Consider the following 20,421-nt stretch of genomic DNA (forward strand, 5'->3'; position numbering starts at 1 on the left):
TTGGCGCGCTTCCAGAACCCCCCTGACAGGAAAAATAACGTGCGACAGTTTTGAATGTGATTTTTTTCCCCCAGTTACTTCTTAAAACTCAACTAGCGAAAAGGCCTTTTGTAAACTATTTGCTGGCATATCAATTTATGGAAACTGAAAAGTTACCTGACCTAAAGAGAAACATCCTGCCAAAATTGACCTATCACTTCCGAAATCTAAAAGACACATGAAGAGCAGTCCAACGCGGTGGTCTTGAGCAGATGACCAGTTCTGGAATTGTACTTTATGGTAGACTGTCGCAAAAGCCAAAATAAACACAGACCAAAATATCTTTAGGATTTTGTAATTTATAACGAAATAAACTTAAAGCAATAACCAGGTGAAACGAAAGATTCTAAGGTTTAATCTAACCTTTGCTGACAAGAACTGCGTCAGGTCAACTCGACTGAATCTAGAGTCCATTGACTGCAGGTAGGTAAATCTTTGCAACGTTGTACAATCTCATTTTCACGTAAACACGGGGAGTGAAAACAAACGTGCATGAACCAGGAGACCTGGGAACGATACTACTGGAGGTGAAGGTTATTGATAATATTCGTTTTCACCCATCTCTGGGTGACTTTTGCTTGATATTACTTGATGAGAACAAAGGGAAAATTTTGACATGAGTGTTTCCTGGGATGGTTTCAGTTAGAAGTCATTCTTTCCAAAATTATCGAACGTGATAGAACGACCCCATGTAAAATAGTATTCTTCAGGTATCGCTTCCTCCGTAATGAGCCAGGAAACATGTGGGGGTGACTCTGGGGCAGAGGTAGCAGAGCTCAAGAAACAGTTAAATAGTGGATCTCCATAAAACCGCATTCGATTCAGCAGTCTGTTATTTCCACAAAAGTACAGTGGCGTAGGCCAACCTTGGGTGAAATTTCTTAGTGGGCAATCGGGGGGTGCGCAAATGTTTTAAAGAGGGCACAGAAAGTACAGTAGATTACGTGTGGCTTGTGCATAGCCTATGTGCATTCAACAATTCAAATGGGGAAGAAGGTACTATGTAAGTACCCGAGGACGGTGAATGAACTTTCGCTGGGGGAGGGATCCACACACCCATTTCCCCACCTTTTTGAAAAAGTCCATTGTTGTCGGATACTGTCTGCGGTGCAGTTGGGACTTTTTGCCTTTACAGACACGGAGTTGGTTTGGTTAGCCATCATTGTAACCGATATCACCATCATTTGTCAGCACAATAAGCTCTTGACACTTTCACTATCACCCGCCCTACACTCACCATTACCCTCTCGCCCCCACACGAATTCCCGGTTCCCCAGGTGCCCACTAAAAATAGATGAATGGATATTGAACAAGGCTAACAAAAGCTTGCCCCCAAAACCCACATCACTGAAAGCTGGTGCCCCCACAAGATGCTGGTGACCCCTTTGTGCCCCCCCCAGTAAAATTCTAGGTACGCCACTGCCCCTCGCCCGTATCATCACTATTACGATCTCATCACCATCATCACACAAAAATCACCGCCTCCGGCACCACTACCATTATCAACGCACCATCACCACAATCACATCATCTTACCAACACCACCATCGTCATCATATGATCCCCACAACAACCATCATAATCTTCATCATCCCCTCAACATCATTCATTACAGCCATCATCGTCATCACCGAAGCAACAAAAAGCCACCTCCCCTTTGTAAGAAAGTTTAAAACAGAACACTTCAAGCCGCCAATCTTGCATTGTGTCGGTATTTTAATATCAAGGAAGGGATAAAGGGCATTCAAATCAATCAGTAACCAATCAATCGATTACCAGCTACATTCTAGGACCGTTTCAATCACATAAATTAACAAGTATCAAATATACATTAAAATATTTCCTCATATATTACACACGGGTCTGTTCGTGTTCGTTTTATTAATGCACGCCACACAGTTAAATACAAAACGGAAAGTTCTCTTGAAATATCATGTACAATAAAACTTTTTGCGGTAATCAAACCCTCTATCAATTGTATCAGAGTAAGGAATAATTATGTTCACTTCGATAAATTCTACAGTTAGACCTAAAAAGTGCGGATTATTTTTCTTAAAATGTGTTAAAACCACCGTCGTCTTTGTTGAGCGCATAAGATCACTCATACGAACTACACTTATATAATTTACACACTGGAGTGTAAGATCCTTGTTTTTTCTTCCAACTAAACTGTTTGAATTAAATGCTAGCAAGACGAAAGGCAGTTCGATATACAGTTCATATTTACAATAAAAAAATAAATAACAAATAAATAAATACAAGGAGGTGATGAACACCGTATAGACTCAAAGATGCAGACAAAAAAATCGCACGGCAGGGTACCAGTCACGGTCATCAACGAATAAGAGAAGAACTCCTTCACGGGTCCCCCGCTAGCCATTTTGGGAAATTTGTCACATAAATGATACACACAAGATAAATTGAGAACAGAAAAAAAAAATCATAAAAAAAGCTGGATAACAATCGGCAGAAACAGATCACCCCACCACCTGTAAAAATCAACAATACAGTTGAACAGGCTTAGTGGTATCATGTCTAATACAATTATATGCCAGATTTAACGTTTCTTCACTGGTGGATCCGGCGTGGGGGCGTGGCCACGCGGGACACACGAGCAGAATGTGGAAATAGCACATGATACTTTGAATACAATCTCCCTACCCCTTTTCGGAAAGAAATATATTCTACTGAAGACCTCAGCCAGAAAATGTGGTTATGGGCCAGCCCTTTCATGATTGCTCACACAAAAGGCCTACCAATCGCTGGCCAAGGCCAGGAGTGGAATTTTTTACAGGAAGCACAGACTGAGGGCGCACTCTCTCGACACCTTGGAAACCATGAAAAGCTCATCTTCGGCCCACACACGAAGCGCGACGCGCCCGAAACTATCGGCTGTCGACTTGCAACATAGTACTTTGACCGCTTGGGAAGGAGGCAATCCACACCCACCCCCTCTCTAAAACAGCGGGTCATGTGTCAGTTCGGTCTGTCTTGTCTTGTCTGTCTCTCTTGTGTTTTGTCACTGTCAATAAACTGTCTCCACCGTACACGCGCAGTTGCCAAATTTAGACACTCTAAACGATAATACAAGAGGCGTTCACCGTAGTTTTGGAGATGATGATTCTGAAAAGAAGTAACGTCAGACTGAAACATTAAACATCAAAAGGAAAACAAAATCGTTATTGTCAGTCCTGAATTCTTGCTAGCCCTAATTTTCGAGCTGGAAGTTTGTTAAATATGAAAAACAACAAAAACAAAACGGAAAACCAAACGAACAAAATCTGTCGGTTTCGTTGGCAAGAGCAGTAACGTACATGACAACAAATAATTTTTGTCAGGGAGGGGGTGTTATCGCAGAATACTGGATGGGGAGGGAGTTAACATCGTTTGGGGCAAAAAGCCGCTACTCAAGCACGAACATAGCTGGGTTTCTAAGAAGCTTTCAGGCAGTCTGTAAGGCCTATTGAAGGGTAACCCCTTTTCTCACAATTTTCAAGGGTGTTCAAAACCAGGGAATTCATGATGTAACATGTTTCAATTGAAGTCTTCCACTTCCAAGCAAAAAAGGGAGCCCAAACGGTGTGAAAAGGGGTTCTTAGATGTACAAAGATCACTAGGCCACGCGCACGTCGAAAATACTACAGGGGCACAGAGCGTAAGTACCTTCTAGTTCTGCTTTCGGCTTTCGCATCTTGTCTGGTCGAGTTGTAACTTTGATACTCAGTAGTCGATGAGTAAAGGCCGTTACTTAGGAAATCTCAGGAAATCATGCATCTCAACAGGTCTGCAATGATTACATGTACTTTGCCACAACACATCCAGTGAGCATCGTGCGTCAACACAACAGTAACGTCTCGAAAAACAAAACAAAACACTAAGGCTCGTTTTACACGAATCGCCCCTCAAACACCCCGTTTTTAAGGTTTTACCACCTGTCAAAATCCTTGTTCATCTTCCTGCTTGAAGGGCTACCTTTCAGGCTAAAAATAACAAGAAAACATAGTGATCCTAACCAGGTCAGGGTCGACGAGAATTCAAGTGGTATCAAAATCCATGGTACATTGGAATTATAAAGTCCAAAAACGTCACATTAAACATACTGATGCCGAAATGAAAAAAATGCTAATATTTACGCATGAGCCTATAAGCTTTTTCCCAAGTTCGGTTATTCATTTTTATTGGTGGCGCACTTTCAGGCATACAGTCACAAGATAAAACTTGTTGGTTGTGCGTTGAGCCGTATAAGTTATTGCATTTGTGCAAATGGTTGAGGGCGGAGTGCCTAACAACCTTTCTTCCGCTAACGTCACAAGTGCAGCAAGTACAAAACGAATGAATCATTGACAAAGTGTACGAAGATCTCATGTACAATATTCCAACACAAAATAATGAATACTGCAACTAAATACAGAAAATGCTTCCCATGTCAACGCAGACGAAGCAAAATGAGCATTTAGAGGCAAACGCTACCAACCAAGGGTAAACTGTCTGCAATTTTGGCAGTCAGTGTTTGTCAGTAAAAGAAAGGTCTACAGAAACCATGGGCCATGTCTGAATAACTTAGCTGTGCCATTTAAGTATGTAATTTACGTCTACGGTCGTAGCCGCAGCCGGTTCCCACAGCCAAAGCATTCGGACGCGGCCAACCTATCCACATCAGCCACTAATACTAAAGGGCTCCCTCAGTTGTCAGCTTCCGCACGGGGTTGACAGCATTAGCACAGCCAACTGTGAGACATCTCATGCAATGTACAGCGGGATTTGATGAATGGGTCTTCACCAGATCACCACAAAACCTTCATTAAAAAAGACCCGAAAAATAAGAACATGGAGGTTTTCTTGACACACTACGGGACTGATGCTTTGAAATGGGGCCTACAGTATGGGACTACCCGTAGGGGTCGAGATGTCGCCCGTATACCCGATTGCGCTATCTACGGGCGCAAGATTTTGACAAGGAAACGCAACACACCAACGGCATCTGAACACCCTGGTGGATGGAAGGAGTGCATTCCCATTGCACGCTGGAGAGTTGACTTGGGTTGCCGTTAGCAATGGAGCCTTAGAAATATAAGAAGTCGCCTTGAGGAAAAGGTCGTGGGCTGAGCGAAGCTGGAGGTCGACGAGGGTTGGGCATCATACTTGGCTTTCATTGATCAGACAAGATTTCTCGTTCACCTCTCGATCTTCGATTGAGCCTGTGCAAATCAAACAGGGGAAAGGAAAGTTACCTTGAAAGATACCGGTAGATATGCACTCTAAATTCTACAGGGTCAAACTGGCTCGGAATCTGGGCCTACATTTCCTCAATCTTTTTCTCAGTCAAAAGCTCCTTTTTTCCGGGTCACTGACATTTTCATAGGTCAGTTGGGCCAAGAAGAAAATTACATGTCCTTTTTTTACCCGAAAAGGTTTAATAAAGGCGTACGGGGGATGTACAGGGGTCACATCCCCTATAACCCCATGCCGCCGGTACCCTTCCCCCAGTTTTTGAAATGTACACAACCTATAGGCCTACGCAAGCCCCAGTTATTTTGCTTTCAGTGCCTCTTGCCCCAACACACAAATTTCCACCCTTTACAATTATGCTAATGTGTAAATGAGTAAATCTGGACGCACATTCCGTGCTAGTTCAACCCCAAAGTTCGTAGAGTCTGGCAATTTATTCTAGTTCCACTTTGTATTGCTGCTCGTGACAAAGCGCATATCTGACTGAGCAGGAGGTACAGGGCTCAAGACCCGTTATGTCATGGAATCCCCCACATGCACACACACTGTACTGGGTGCATTAATATGATTATAACTTCCAGCATCAAAATTATTAACATAAACATCTATTAATATAGAAAGATAAATAAATATTTATTCGCCAGTGGGGCAACCCAAACCCCCTCTGTAGGCCTAAGTCAACAAAGTGTTTTGATTGGATCTTCTTTCTATCACTGTCCAGTTGGGTTCTTTCCAGTCTCCTCCTGTTTCTCACTTGCCACAGACAAGACAGCCCTCCAAATTCTTATTGTCTGCTATGGCGCTCGATGGAATTTGGGCCCAAGTGAGCCGAGGACAACACTTCAAACCTGTGGCCTTTGAGTATACGCATTCATTGCACTGACATTGAATTTAACTGAACACAAACACAGTATTCGGTTTTTTTTACGGTTTGAGTGAATGGCCTGGCTCCTTTTTTTTTTAGTGAGATTCAGAAGTAAATAATTTACTAGCAGCTAGTTTGAGGAAGACTTGATGGTTACTTTCTTGTTTCGTCCTGAGAAATGTTTTGCCCCTGAGAAATAATGATGCTCTCCCGGCATCAGATGCAGAGTGCAAATGTAAATACATGGCATTTTGTCTGGTAACCTGCTTTTACTGAATACATGTAGTTTGTGTGCGAACCTCGGTTCCGTATTTAGCAGCTGTGCAAAATTGGGCCCTGGTTTCACAAATTAGTTCTTAGAACGTATTGTAACTTCTAGCGACATGAAATTTGTTCTTCCCCAAAGCAATAAGTTTATACTATTTCCCTCGATAATTACTAACTCATCTGCTCCTGCCACTTACTAAATGACTTAATTTTTTTTGCAATGGGTTATTCCGTAAATAATGGGTCCATTTTTTTCGTGTCGTCACATATGACATAATGTTGCAAGCTTAGAACACATTCAATTTCAAAACGTAGTTAACTAATGCAAACTACTTGTTAAACAAATCAAGATAGTTTGAAGTGAATTTCAATGACATTTCCACGTCACTTTAGGCAGGGCAGGTGTACTGAAACAGAAGGTGAAACTTTTGGACCCTGGATGTATAGAATGACTCAATGAAACTATACAGTTGGACTGGAGGGGTGGGCTTTGTCAATCGTGCAGCGAAAACGGCAGGGGAGTGCTTCAACGCTAACGAACACGCACACACACACCAAGAAGAAAAACAAGCGAGAACACTCATTGGAAAGCTACGTGTACAGTACATTCGCAAAATTGGAGTCACGACACAAGGCTGAGAAACAGATAAAAGTTACAAACAGGCGGTATCAACCACAGGGCTCAGGTGATACCGAAGATGCGTCATACAGAGAGTGCGTAGAAGCTATATGCAATCCTGTGTCTGCATTTCAATGATGCAATGATTTAACTCAGCTATGCAATGATTTGCTGAAGTGGGTTTAGGGGAATTGAAAATTGTCAAAACAACTTCAGCGTCGGCAATAAGTGATCTCATTTTCACCTATTGCTGAATTGCTGAAATAAATTATTTGGATCAAGGTGCCCTAATAAATCATGCCATCAGGTTACAACTCTAACCTCCTAGGGACTATTGAAATCCTGCATAACCTTATTGGGTTCAGCATGGTTAGGTTTCAACAAATTATTTTTGTATAAAACGAGATTAGTGTACTCTATCCAAAGGCCATTGACATGAGTAAATGGATGCTGAATAGGACGTTTAAATGTTCCTTCTCTACTGATGGGTGCAGTCTGTTCTAATTTCGTGTACGTGGTGAGTATGTTTTAGTAGCCTAAGTGTTTAACTATTAGTACAAGGAAAGTATGCCTCGCAGGGAGAGCTGATTAATTGCATAGGTTGAAGGTGCAAAGATTAAGTGGAATTATGTATTAATAGTTATTAGTATCAAATCCCAATCCATGTCGATGCAAACTCGCAGGCTGCACCTCAGTACCTACCGGCTTTTTGAGGCGCTTTATCAGAAGATTGTCTCATCAAGGGCTGGGAATATTAAATAATTGAAAGATTGTCTAGACAGGGGATGTAAATTGACCAGACAGGTAGAAGCCGATGTTCGTTACGCCGGCTTCCATACAAAATGACTCAGTCACAATAACGGGTTGTATATGGTCATCAATTGTGATTTCATGAAGTTAAAATATTTAAGTTAATAGGTTTACCAAAGCAGATGATGCATAAGGTGTCCTGGCCTTGCTTGCAACAACATGAACATTTTTTTTCATTGCCAGCCTCAGTATGATGCATTCTCAACAGCCTCACCACGGAGTGTTAACAACGGGCCACTCTGTATGCACGCACACAAAACGCGCATCTGCCGCCAATATAAGTTGCTCAATCATTTCATCGAGACTTGCTCAAAGTCGTCACACGTCTGCTCTTATAGAACACCAGAATATATACCCGTCCTCTGCTTGGCAAATCGTTGATCAACTGTCATTGAATTATTCACCGAAATGCACTGCGCATTCCAGTCTGTTCAGTTACTGGGAGTTAAATACCGCTCAGTCAACAAAATTCTGAACCCATGGGAGATTTTGGGATTTATTAAAGGTTTATGATGGGATGAAGGGATTTATAAGGATTTATGCAGGTGTTGTAAAAAAATGACGCATGTTTCACGACAGGAAAGAATAATTTCACTGTGCGACAAATGTCAGCTCATGAAATTATTCAACCTTTGCCATTATAAGAATTCAGCAAATCGGTATATTCATTAAATACCGAATTTACGACACGTTGTCATTACCGTTGAATCATAACAGGGAAAGAGCAATTCCATTATCTGGGCTGCTAGTTTTGCAAAAGGCCATGTATTCATTCGAAGTGAAATTTTCATGTACAAGCTTGAAGTGTATATCTGGAAAAGAAATTTTGCCGGTCCTAGGCTTTAAAAAGCGAAAGACAGCCTAGAAGAAATAACTCGTGAAATGAACTTAAAAGATTTGAAATACATACACGGCAACAAAAATAGACGTAAGAGTCGAGGTGATGACTTAAAACGTGGAAAATGAGACAAATGATAAACTATATTTCATAAATACATGTACAAAAAAATACACTTCAACATAATGAACAATACCCATGCTCCTTTTCCCTTTTTTTTCTGATAAAACGCCTCTTTTTCCTAATACATGACTATTGCTCGGTTGGGAGACTTATATATGTATCTTGGGCACTTCTTATCTTCGATCCCATTTTCCAGGGTCTCCGCATCTGAAATTTCATAAATCTTAAGTTTTTTTTTTTTGGTAATTGTGATTCTTAGGATTTCACCTGATCGATTTTACCAACCTGGTAACGACACCTTGCGGTTACCAGTCTCCTCGTCAAAGTCGCTGACAGACAGCTGCTCTCTTGGCGAGCCGGCTGGCTTGTCCGGCTCGCCGTTGAGTACCACGTTGGTCGCGGTGAGTAGCGTCTGGGTTGAGTCTGTCGTCGGATTATCGTGTTTCCCCTCCACCCAGTACGTAATCATAATGCCTTTCCCCTATTCATCAACGAGACAATGATCGTCAGTAAAATGGTGATATCTAGTTTCAGAAGGCTCTTCAAGCTCTGGAGCATTGTAAGTTCACGGGCATGTAGCTTTGAAGAAAATACAAAGGGGCACAGTCCTGGCTTACTCGTACCTTTAAGGATAAGGCACCGCGTTTCCTTTTGCTCCTTTAATAATCGACACTATCCACGGACCAAACACACATACTTTCGAGGAATGGCCTTTAACAAAAAATCAACAATCGAGGACAGGACAAATCGTTTGTTCTCTTTTTATGGATGTCCTCTCTCGTAAAACCAAACCAGCCCACCAAATATGTAGGCCTGTCTTCCCCTGCTATCATATCACACAGACCGCCAACCACTGGTGATCGGTCTTTCATTCAAAATGCAATAGTTTATCATTCACGGCAATGGGTAATTGGGCATGTTTTTGCGAGTGGTTGCTAGAATAAAAAATCAAGTCATGTGGAAAAAAAAACGGGGGGTAATTTTAGGTAAACAGAATGATGCACGGATATACGCTACTCAAAAAAGTCAAGGACCACCTTATTATTTTGTGCATACTTTGTTTTTACATAAGATATGTTACTGCTGAAAACGTGCATTTGATGTTTTGAAATATTAAAAAAAAGTTTTTCCAATGAGAACACTATCTAGACAAACAAAAAATGAAAAAACTAGACCCCACTCGTTGCTTGGAAGAAAAATATAAGTTAAGAAAAAAAGTGGTCCTTAACTTTTTTTAAGTAGTGTACATATACATAAGTTACGTTTTAAGCCATCTTAAGTGCTTTTCAAATATTCATTAAATAAACAGCAACATTAATTGGGTGGTGTTCCATTTTATCTTTCCTATTCCTTTTTCTTTTGGGGAGGGAGTACGTACAGGCAAGAGTGTTAATACTTAGCTCCCTCGTCGTGTGTAAGAAAAAATGCTACTGTTGATTGTTTGAACCTGTGAGGTCAACGGACTCTCTCGAACTCTTAGGGGGTAGCAGATGGCCTTCACATTCGAAACATTTGAAACAAGGAAGAATACTTTTGCCACGGATGAATCATTTTGCATTCCACAACCATTTATTTGCGACGGAAACTGGATGCAAGTTATGCCTGGAATGACGTCATGGTTGTTGGGTAAGATCATTACCGCCCGTTAGTTGGGAAACGCACCGGGCAATAACAAGTCATTAACAATCGCTAACAATTCGCAAACGTCACCCTGTGTGTGGTGAGCATCCTCTGCTAGCAACGGCTAACGCCTACCGTGGCGCCATGTGCCAAATGACCTAGCAGCTGTTGAATAATTAAAAATTTGTTACACCAGACCTTCATGGATTTTGCAAACGGAGTCCTACATTACCTTGACCGGCATTTCCCCTCGCATCACGGTGTCGTAGCCGCCGAGAACGTCGAGGATTTTTACGCATGCTTCGCTCGCTTGGATCTTCAGAGCTGTTTGGAGAACAGAAGCAGAGGGAGAAGGTTTTCAAAGTTGCAGGCCACCGTCTGAAGTCTTGGCCGATCCACATGGCTTATTTGGCGGCACTGCACAGCCATAAAAAAGTTGGTGAGAAGTGTTGGGACAAAAGGTCCAGGGTACCATACCCAAGCAATTATCTCTGTTATAGATTGATTGGATGGCATATTCCTGAGTTGCCCAAACCTTAACAACAACAACAACCATGATGTCAGTGACAGTTTGAGCTGATGAAGTGTGGATATTGTTCTATGTGGGCATAAAAAGGAAAGACAGGAACTACCATGGTTCCTGCCTCTGAGAATTATTTGATACTGACGTTTAAGCGGCATAAAGCCAAAGATGTCCAAACTTCGACGATGCGGGCGTTAATACAGATTAAGTTATATCATGTAGTCACATTCTGCACAATCTGGCATGTTGAAACGTTGTGTAATATAATTATTGTCTATCATCATTACTAACACAAGTGATTTATAAAACTGAGTGATCTTCGGTTTCCTTTTTACACACTGTTGGAAAGTCCATAGCAAAAGCTCACTAGAAGTACGTACATCGCTGTTAATTTTATGCGAGTATAATCTGCAGAGAGGTTGCAAGTCGAAAATCCGACGCCATGCTTGCAATATACAGACTTTTGAACTGCATTAGGCTATAGTTTTAGGTGCTGAATTCAGAAACAAGGGGGGGGGAGGTCCCGAATCATCTTACAGACGGGAGGGGGGGGGCTGCGATGATACAGAAGAAAATGTCAAAGGGTGCAAATCCCGTCCCGGCTCCTTCATGATAGCCGTGCATAGGCAGCATCCGAAAGTTTTGACTGCGGCTCAAAATAAGACGTGAACCTATATACTTGAGCCTCGGCGACAGTAACAACTTCCCCTGAGCAAGAAGGTTGTTCCCGGACGTAGCTACTTGATTCGGAAACGATCTGCGTAAATTTCCCTGTTGGATATACGCCAGGAATAGAACAAACTACAAAACTAACAATTCTTTTTCTGCTAAGGCTTAATATTTTGACCACTTTTTGACATTCCTTGACCAATGTATTAAGTTTGCAATTTTGGTCTCCGTCGTAGACGCATTTTCAACTCGACGTGCTATGCTGCGTAGGCTTACCGGTAATCTAATAACGTTCACCTATAAGCCGAGCATTGGCAAAGAATCGATCCGGTTAGCAATCAGATGGCCATTTGAGTTGCCAACCGCTGCATGATGAACTACCACCGTGCCTTCCATGTTTTGTCTGCAATTACCGTGTGTTATTTCTGGTCTGACGGTCAAAAATACGACGGCAGTAATTGGTCACATGTGGCTACAGACGTTGAAGTATGGTCAATTTAGAAGAAAACATCGTGCCAAGAAGAAACTTAAGATCAGAGGCTGTGTATAGGAGAAGAGCGGAAAAGGACGGATGCCTTGGGTTTAGGAGAGATTTAAATCCCGCAACATAAAATACTATCCATTCGGCACAGAAAAATAATGTCTGTTGATACAAAACCGTATTCAACCCACACAAGACTCGTGACCTGCAACCAGCACGTCGTTATATTCGTAAATACACTTCTGTCGGGAACCGTGAAGGATTCCAATTGCATGACAAATCTGGAAAGTTTGGAATTCTTTCCTCCATCAGATGAAACTGTGGGTTTTATCCGAGAGCTTTGGGGCTTTGCTGCATTTGTAAGTTTGGAGAAAAAAACGAACTTGCCATACACGCATATGTGCTATAAAACATAAAAGTCTACCAGACAATGAAATATGCAGAAAAAGTATGTCTACAAACTTCCCAGGATGACGTCATCATGATGTCACCATCATTTTCACCTATTACACATCCCGGTCTACCTACATACCAAGAATGAACCTAATTAAATTAATTTATTACATTTTTGTGCGCCCTCTCTATCCAGGAATGTTCAAGGGCGTAAGTACAAAGTTACATAAAAATTACAGTAAGAATTCGTCACAATTACAGTTAAATGCAAAATCATAAGAAGTCTAAAAGATATAAGACAAATAGGACTAAGCAAATAAGTAAGTTCACACAACACACATGAAAGCTTAAAACCACACAGCAAATAAAATTATGGACCAGAGCTCATTCCAACAAAGAGAACCCTTCAACTGGACACACAAAAAAACTAAATAAACTCAAAATACACCAGCAGAAAACACAATTAAAGATAAACAGGGGGTAAAACTGAGTATTTTAAGACCCAAATGCCTCTTTGAACAAGTGGGTCCTCAGTTGTTTTTTGAAAACACCCAACGATTCAACTCCCCGTACTACAGGCGGTAGCCATGACCATGATGAGGTCATCATGACATGACCTCAAATTTCACCTATAACACATTCTTCTTTCACTCTATGCCAAGTTTTATCCAAGTCTGGCTAATGAGTTTGGAGATACTGCAAAGAAATCAACTTTGCAGACGTGTCATGTGATCTTTGACGATGCCATTACAACCTCACTGGTCATGCTTTGACTAACACCTTAGCTCTCAGGTCCTTGTTTTGGGAAGGTCTGAGGAAGATGCCAACTTGTTCAGGGTAGAAAAAGATAATGTACAAAATCATGAACTTTGGGGAATAAGAATAACGGGCAAAAGAAATATTACAAGAAAAATTAATGCCTTTTCCAGATGTTAAACGGGATGAAATCAACTTTCCAAATTATATTCAAGACCTCAACCATAACATGCAGTTGGAGTGCGACATAAATATAATTTTTTTTACTACTTTTAACCAATCGAAAATAAAAGTTAATACTGATCTCAGAATTAAAGGGGGGGGGGGAGTAAAAGCGCCCACTGTCTTGCTTAATTAGTTGCAGTTTCAAATCACAACGAAATTATGCAGACACTTTTCGTGTGGCTGAATTATCTACTCAGGTACTGCTTGTGGGCAAGTTTGACAGCAACTTTACCCGTATGAATAATTACTCGTTAAGTGTTTCATATGAGTGAGCACGACAGATTTTCCGCAGTTTGGCAGAGAATACGTTTGATGGGCCTGTGGTGGCATATTTCAACAACTTGGTAGACTCTTCAATCACATACGACGCACTGGGGTGGTTAGAATTAGTTGGAGTTATTTGGTTAAAAGTAGACGACTTGAAAACATCACAAAGACAACATCACATAGACAGAGCTGACGTCAGCATAGTGAAGTACATACAAATAACTTAACAACTGACGTCTGCTCACAGGTGTTTGGTTTTCCATACCTTCTCCTGTGGACTCCATTCTGGATGCGGTGTTGACTGTGTCGCCGAATAGACAGTACCTGGGCATTTTGAGGCCCACAACTCCCGCAACAACAGGACCTGCGATAGGTTTAAAATGATCGACAGAAATTTGTTATACGTCTTTTTTTTCTGGTCGCCCTGACCTGCCAAATGCTACTTCGCTGCTCTGATCCCCGGGCCCAGAGTGTGCAGAACAGGTAGACGTGAAAAGCGGGAAGCAATTATGTGTCTCCAACTAAGCCTCATGATATCACGGCAGCTACATTGTAAAAAAAAGACTGGGAAGATATACACGTAGTGGTTAATATTTTGACAAATGTTTGATAATATTAGCTTGTCTTGCAACAGTCCGGTTTTTAGTTTAGACTGCACAAACTCCCCTATTAAGAAATGTATAGGGTATTCTTAATGGCGGCTATTTCATTCGTTACCTGAATGAATACCCGCTCGAATTCTGAGCTTAAGATTCTGCCTGTGTGGGATAACAAACGTCTCACAGACTTGTACCAAGTCTAAGGCCATGCTGGCGATTTCCCCTGCGTGGACTAGACCATTGCGTTTTGGAATGCCAGATACCACCATGTCTGAAAGAAACAACAAATAATTATGTAATTTATTGCTTTGGCGAGATATCAGATTCAATATGTCTTAGACCACATCCTGCTAGTTTCATCAGACAAAGTATTTGCAAGTCTTGTAAAACGGGTCATTGTGATCAAGTATCCAAATTCTCAGCAAACTCTATTTCTCCTTTAGTGGAGTATATGACAAAAACGTTTCAGTAGCGGGAAATTTACGTGTTGTTCAAATTTTGGTAACGAAGTGAGACAGTAAAAACCCAACAAAATAATTTTTTTCTTAGAAAAAGAAACATGTTATTAACAACTCCCTTTATAACGGCCTTCCTTCTTTCCTCCTTTTGAGCATCTTCAGTTTCAGAGTTGAATAGAGGTATCCGTGTTTTTACTTACATCTGATACATGAAAAGACCGACATGGCTTTGTTCCACAAACTCTAACAGATCTGAATTTATCTTGTCTCAAATTACACCACTCCGTTTATTCCTTACAGGCATCTCCAATCGTCTCCACCTTGTACACGTCATACGCATCGATGATGGAGTCGAAAGTCACGTACAACTTGTTGAGAAGAGCCACAACTTCGTAGGGTGAACTACCGCTAGATAGACTCGTGAAGCCCACTATGTCACTGCAAGGTATACATAGGATGGGGAATTCGTCGGCTAATTCTCGATACATTCAAAACACTCGGTAACTGAGAAATTTCTGTTCTACCAAGACAATAAAATAATAGTAAATTATTTGCATGGAAGGGCAAAGTTTGTTTTTATGAAACAAAACACTGCCTAACATGCTTCAAACCTTCAAACCAAATCTTAGTCTCTATTACGTGTAATGCTCTATGGAATTGGCTAGAATTTCTGCATTTTCCTGAACCCTTTGAGCCCCTGTTTGTTTGTTTGTTCGTTACCTTGTTTGTCAGCCTATCTTAATTCTTTTCCTTGTGACACGGGCATGCATGGGCATAACATAATTTAATTTACTATATACCCAACTCTGCTTTATACCGACTTGATTTTCTTGATTTTCACCAGGATATTTCTATTTTTCATAATTTTGAAAATTCCCTTTTTCGGTAGCATAATGAAACTTTAAATGTGCACAGAATAAATGTTATACATGTATATCAACTCTATCAGTTCATACACTGTCCCTGTGTCCCGTGCAAATGCGTGCCAACAGCATATCGATAGTTAAGCAAGCTGAATCAGACAGAATGGCTATGTTAAACTTTTGCTAAGCAGACTTTTAAACAAAGCCTTCCTTAATATTTTATGCAATACAAATTGTCTCCTGCTTCATTCATGATTCTTTGCAGTTCACTATGAAGAGTTATCGTCGGCTGTTTCACATCAAAGAAAAAACACATCTTTAGCCGAACCTATAAATTATGTTCATTGTTCAGCAACATGGATGGCTGTCGTCCACTCGTCCCTTTGAATGGCTTAATTGCTACGAGACCGAGCAGTCGGGAGATTCTTTCCACGCATATCTCGTCTGTCTACTTCGTACTAAAATGCACACTTGGAGACGGTAACAATTAAAGCTGTATTGTCTGGGCTTTTTTTAAAGTATCGATTTTTCTTTTCCGAGCGAAGTTTGGTGGAAAATTTCCCGAAACGAATACAGTTACTTGTTGGTGTAATTGCAGGCCCTTATGCAGTGCCGTAAAAGTGCCCTTGTAGCATTGGGCTTACGCGAACAACAGTTCAAATGTTTTCGGTGAAATTTCTGTAACTATCAATATGTAGTGACATGGCCAGCTATAGCTAAGGAGATTGGATTCAACTCCGGTCTTTTACGTTGTCAACATGAAACCACTACAGCCACATTTCAGGATTCGCTTGGGATTTCAGGGTGTAATCCTCCCATTTAACATGTTGTTACATAGGGGTTCTCATCTACTTAACCTAACGTTTCAGGAAATACTTTATTGCCGGAAACAAGAAGAGTGGTAAAAAGCTTTTTTCGCAAACGCGACAACCGAAACCGCTTCACTTTAAAGTGCATTATTCAGCAAGACACGTAGTCGTAAAGCCGATGTACTGTTATGTGTTTTTTTCTTCACACTGCCGGGGAATACGGTGGTGCATTATGTCTTCCAGAAATGGGACAAGATTTCTGGGATCACACTCAGCAAATGGTGATGCCTGGCAGTCGCAATGCATATATCCGCTAGACGTCAACCATAAAAGCTTTTTTTTTCTTGATTTGGTTAAGTCAGCTGACTCTTTAAAGCCGACGTTTCGCTTATACAGCGTTAATATTGATACCTTTATATTTTTTTTGGATAAATGCCAGTTTCATCTCAAGGACCTCCTGTTGGTAAATGAAACAGAGGGGAGCTAAAGATGCTTGAAACAAAACATGGCGGTGACTGTTTTGAAGTGAAATGAAAACATACAACGCGTGGGTTCTGATCACAGAGACAAAAACGGCTCTTGTCAGTAGAATATAACAAACTCTGTTTGTCAAAGTTATTCGTAGACTTAAACGGTGACAGAGGACAAAGACTATCACACTAAAAACAGTCAACAGTGTTGGGTTCCAGTCATGGTGACAAAGACTTGTCATACTGAGAAGATATTGACACCATGGGACTGTTAACTGCATGAGCCCCGAGGTGGACCAACAGAAGGCACAAGTTTCCTAGCAATGGCGGCTCCTTTGGTCGGACCTGCACTTCGCTGGTTCACAGATGACTGTGAACTGCACGAGTTGCCAGCAAAATTAACACTCCCGCAACCAACGTGGCTCTTTTCAACCGATGTGGGGGTGCTTCTGCTCAAGGCGGATAGTACATGCATACAACCGTATAAATTCAAAGCGACGATCCGAATTTGACTAGCGCGGTGGTCGAGTGCTAAGATGTTCGCACCAGTAGGAATGCAGGAGGTCAGTGGTTCGAATTTTATCGGAACAAGCGTGTTTTACACAAGCATTGAAAACCATCTTCTTGAAAAGTGAAAGTCATTTACAGACACTCGGGCGAAACAAGTTTTATTTTGTCAACATGACAAGCTCTTGAATATTAATGCTTAAAGTCAGCTTTGAGCTACTTTGCACGAGTTGCTTCAACACTTGCGGTTGAAGACTTTGGAAAGTCATTAAAAAAGCAATTTACCGGTAACCTTTTGAACCCTCACTTTATTAAAAAGAAGCAAAGTTGCCCACACCTACACGTACATGCCAATTCAGCACCGAACTAACATTAATCCGAAAAGGATATGGCCGCCTTGTGCATTAAATCCCAAGGAGGGTGAACGGCCAAGCGTTCTGCACAAGATACTGCATTTCACTGAAGGCACCAGACATAGCGGGTATTTTCGTCCTTGAAATTGGCTTACACAGTGGATGTTCCTCACACCCTTTATCGTTTCCAGGATTACTACGGAGTCAATAAAATTTTGATAGTAATGTAAAACTGTTGTCAAATGCAATTTTCAGAAATTTCACCGACTCAATAACGTCCTGCACGGCGAATGCCATTCTGCGTCAGACCTAACGCAATATACCGGAAGCCAAAATGTCACTCGACGATTGTCATCAGAATGTTATCGACCTCTCCCTTATGGAAAAATAAAGAAATCTCAAGTTCAGCGTTCCGTTACCTGAAAAAGATGGTGCAACTTTCGAAGGCCTCAGCCTTGCTTGGTATACCTTGCCGTAGATCATCGGCCACTGGCTTGGGAAGCATACCTAGTAAGTTTAAAATGAGACAGTTATCTTGGAAATTATAAAGCAATAAGAGCATGCTACCTAAGGAATTTTCGATGAACCATCAGAATAAAGGAGAGCAGTTACAGAAGTAAAAAGACTCTGGTTATCTCAAAATATAAACGGCTTCAAGGAGAGAGTAGTATCCTATGAAACGGACCTGGTCGTTGGGTGAATTTCAACAACACTCGTTCATATTCAAATCCTACTTGCCTAGATTTGCATCCTCTTAACAATGCACAACTGCGATTAACTTCGTTAAGTCCAAACATTGTAACGCTCTGTTACTGCACCTGTGACGTGATCTTAAGTGTGTTTGACAAACTACAGTCCTGGATGCCATTTTTCTAAATGGTGTAAATGTGGGGACTGGGGTGTTACTTGAACGTTTACAGATCAAAGTTATTGCAAACGATTGTATCTGAAGCTGCTGATATGATACAGATTTGAAACGAAGTGGTAACATTTGCGAAAAGGTTTGGCTGAATTAACTTCGAATGGCAGAATGCTTTGAGTGTTAAGTCGCTTTGCAGCAATCTTAGTATGGCGCGTTGGAGTCCTTTAAGATAAAACAAGATGTGCAAAATTTAGAGTTAACCTGCTTCTTTCGTAAAAATTTAATTCAGAACTATAGCACCAATAAAGTGAAACAGTAGTACTTATTTTGGTTTATGCATACTGTACAAGGTGTGTATAGTCAAAATCCAGAATGGAAGACGTTCACAATGAAAACAAATGACTTTAATTGATTCATTTTGCTCAAGTGCTCATGTAGCCTGCTAAGAACAGCTGGCCTTCACCTTTTCCAACATGTCTTGTATCCTATGCACTCCTGTTCGACTTACTATAGAGTAGTCGGTCCGTCTTCTGTTTCTCCAGTTCTAGATCCTGTGTTCTCTCAGCAACCAGCGTCTCTAAGTGCTTGGAGTATTTCTCCATTAACTGCATCATCATGTCGACAGGGCTGAGCTTGCTAGGGTTGATACTGTGTAACGTGGACTTGATCTGAGAGAAAGCGGGTCGCAGAGTCGGATTCGACTGCCAACACCGCTCGATCAGCTGTTCCAAAGCAGATGTATTAAATTGAAAGATCAGAAAAGGGTAGTCACTATTAAGGGTTTGTAAAGTGGGGACAAGAATAAAACAGGTTTTAACGGTTGAGTAAGAAAGAGCCAGAAGAAGAGACACAGAAAGGTGAAGAAAATTGAAGGATGTCAAAAAGAGGAGGTATTAACGATGAGCATTGGCATTGAGTTTCGCGTACAATTTCTGGGACAGACAATGTATTTGCTTGTATCTATTGCCCTATACAAAGACAATACTATAGGCTTTTATTTAACCGTTGAAATGGGGGTCAATACTAACACCGTGTGCTGACGGGAAGTGCACGTGCTTTAATTTAGACGTTAAGCTGAAGATGCTTTACGTTTGTAAAAATGTAATGAAACCGATAGGAGTCATAAAGAAAGATAAAAGAGAGGATTCATAGTTGTTAAACAAGACAGTTCACACACACAAGACATTTGAAATAAGTATCCAGACCTTTTTGTACTCGTCGGGGCACGGGCATCTTTCGTCATCCGGCATGACGTCAGAAGAGTTGAGATCGGGAAGAACGGGGCGCCACCTACCGTCTATTTTATCCAGGTCTTGGGATTCACAGGGTTCGTTTCTCGTGGCGATTTCAACTAGTATTACTGCGAAACTGGTAAGACAGAATTCAATTAAAATTACCGGTCGCCATAAAAAGGTGGAAAGCCTATCGTACAGGTCGCTCGACCTCTCAGAAATCCATTTCCCTGTCAGTCGATGACCTACATATTTTTGATATCTATTTCAGGAAGTGGTACTTTTTGGCAGGTAAAAAATCCCCGCCTTCTCTTCGTTCTACTAAAACAACACAGGCTGAAATCCAGATTGATCGAGCAGAAATAGGAACACATGCCTTTGACAGGTTCCAAGGCGAGAAGGTGTCACGGAGTGCAAGCGCATGGAAAGATGGAAGACAGAAAACAAGCCGTGTGTATCGGAAAGATTTCAGTTGGTTCAACACTGCCCATGTGATATTGAACGGGGGCCATACTGCTTCGCGCGGCGGGCGGCCGCCTGTCTC

At 41.3% G+C, this 20,421-nt stretch overlaps 1 protein-coding gene across 3 annotated transcripts in view; it reads right to left on the reverse strand.

Moving 5' to 3' along the window:
- Positions 1 to 1,737: 1,737 nt before the first annotated feature.
- LOC110987241 (atrial natriuretic peptide receptor 2-like) overlaps positions 1,738 to 20,421 on the reverse strand; it is a 114,156-nt gene continuing 95,472 nt past the window's right edge. For 2 of the 3 annotated variants that reach the window (XM_087143700.1, XM_022249799.2), the window contains exons 13-21: positions 19,851 to 20,013; positions 19,154 to 19,367; positions 18,203 to 18,290; positions 15,080 to 15,219; positions 14,442 to 14,594; positions 13,990 to 14,088; positions 10,643 to 10,734; positions 9,076 to 9,271; positions 1,738 to 5,237 (exon numbers count right to left, since the gene is read on the reverse strand). In XM_087143700.1, the coding sequence (XP_086999826.1) occupies positions 5,176 to 5,237; positions 9,076 to 9,271; positions 10,643 to 10,734; positions 13,990 to 14,088; positions 14,442 to 14,594; positions 15,080 to 15,219; positions 18,203 to 18,290; positions 19,154 to 19,367; positions 19,851 to 20,013 (1,207 nt within the window). In that variant the 3' untranslated portion in view covers positions 1,738 to 5,175. Of the gene's footprint in view, positions 5,238 to 7,721; positions 7,765 to 9,075; positions 9,272 to 10,642; positions 10,735 to 13,989; positions 14,089 to 14,441; positions 14,595 to 15,079; positions 15,220 to 18,202; positions 18,291 to 19,153; positions 19,368 to 19,850; positions 20,014 to 20,421 lie in introns of all 3 variants that reach the window. The other variant, XM_022249800.2, reaches the window with a different exon arrangement.

This window comes from Acanthaster planci, linkage group LG12 (genome assembly GCF_054643075.1).
Source record: "Acanthaster planci isolate LZ-2023a linkage group LG12, COTS_SCS, whole genome shotgun sequence".
Lineage (NCBI taxonomy): Eukaryota > Metazoa > Echinodermata > Asteroidea > Valvatida > Acanthasteridae > Acanthaster > Acanthaster planci.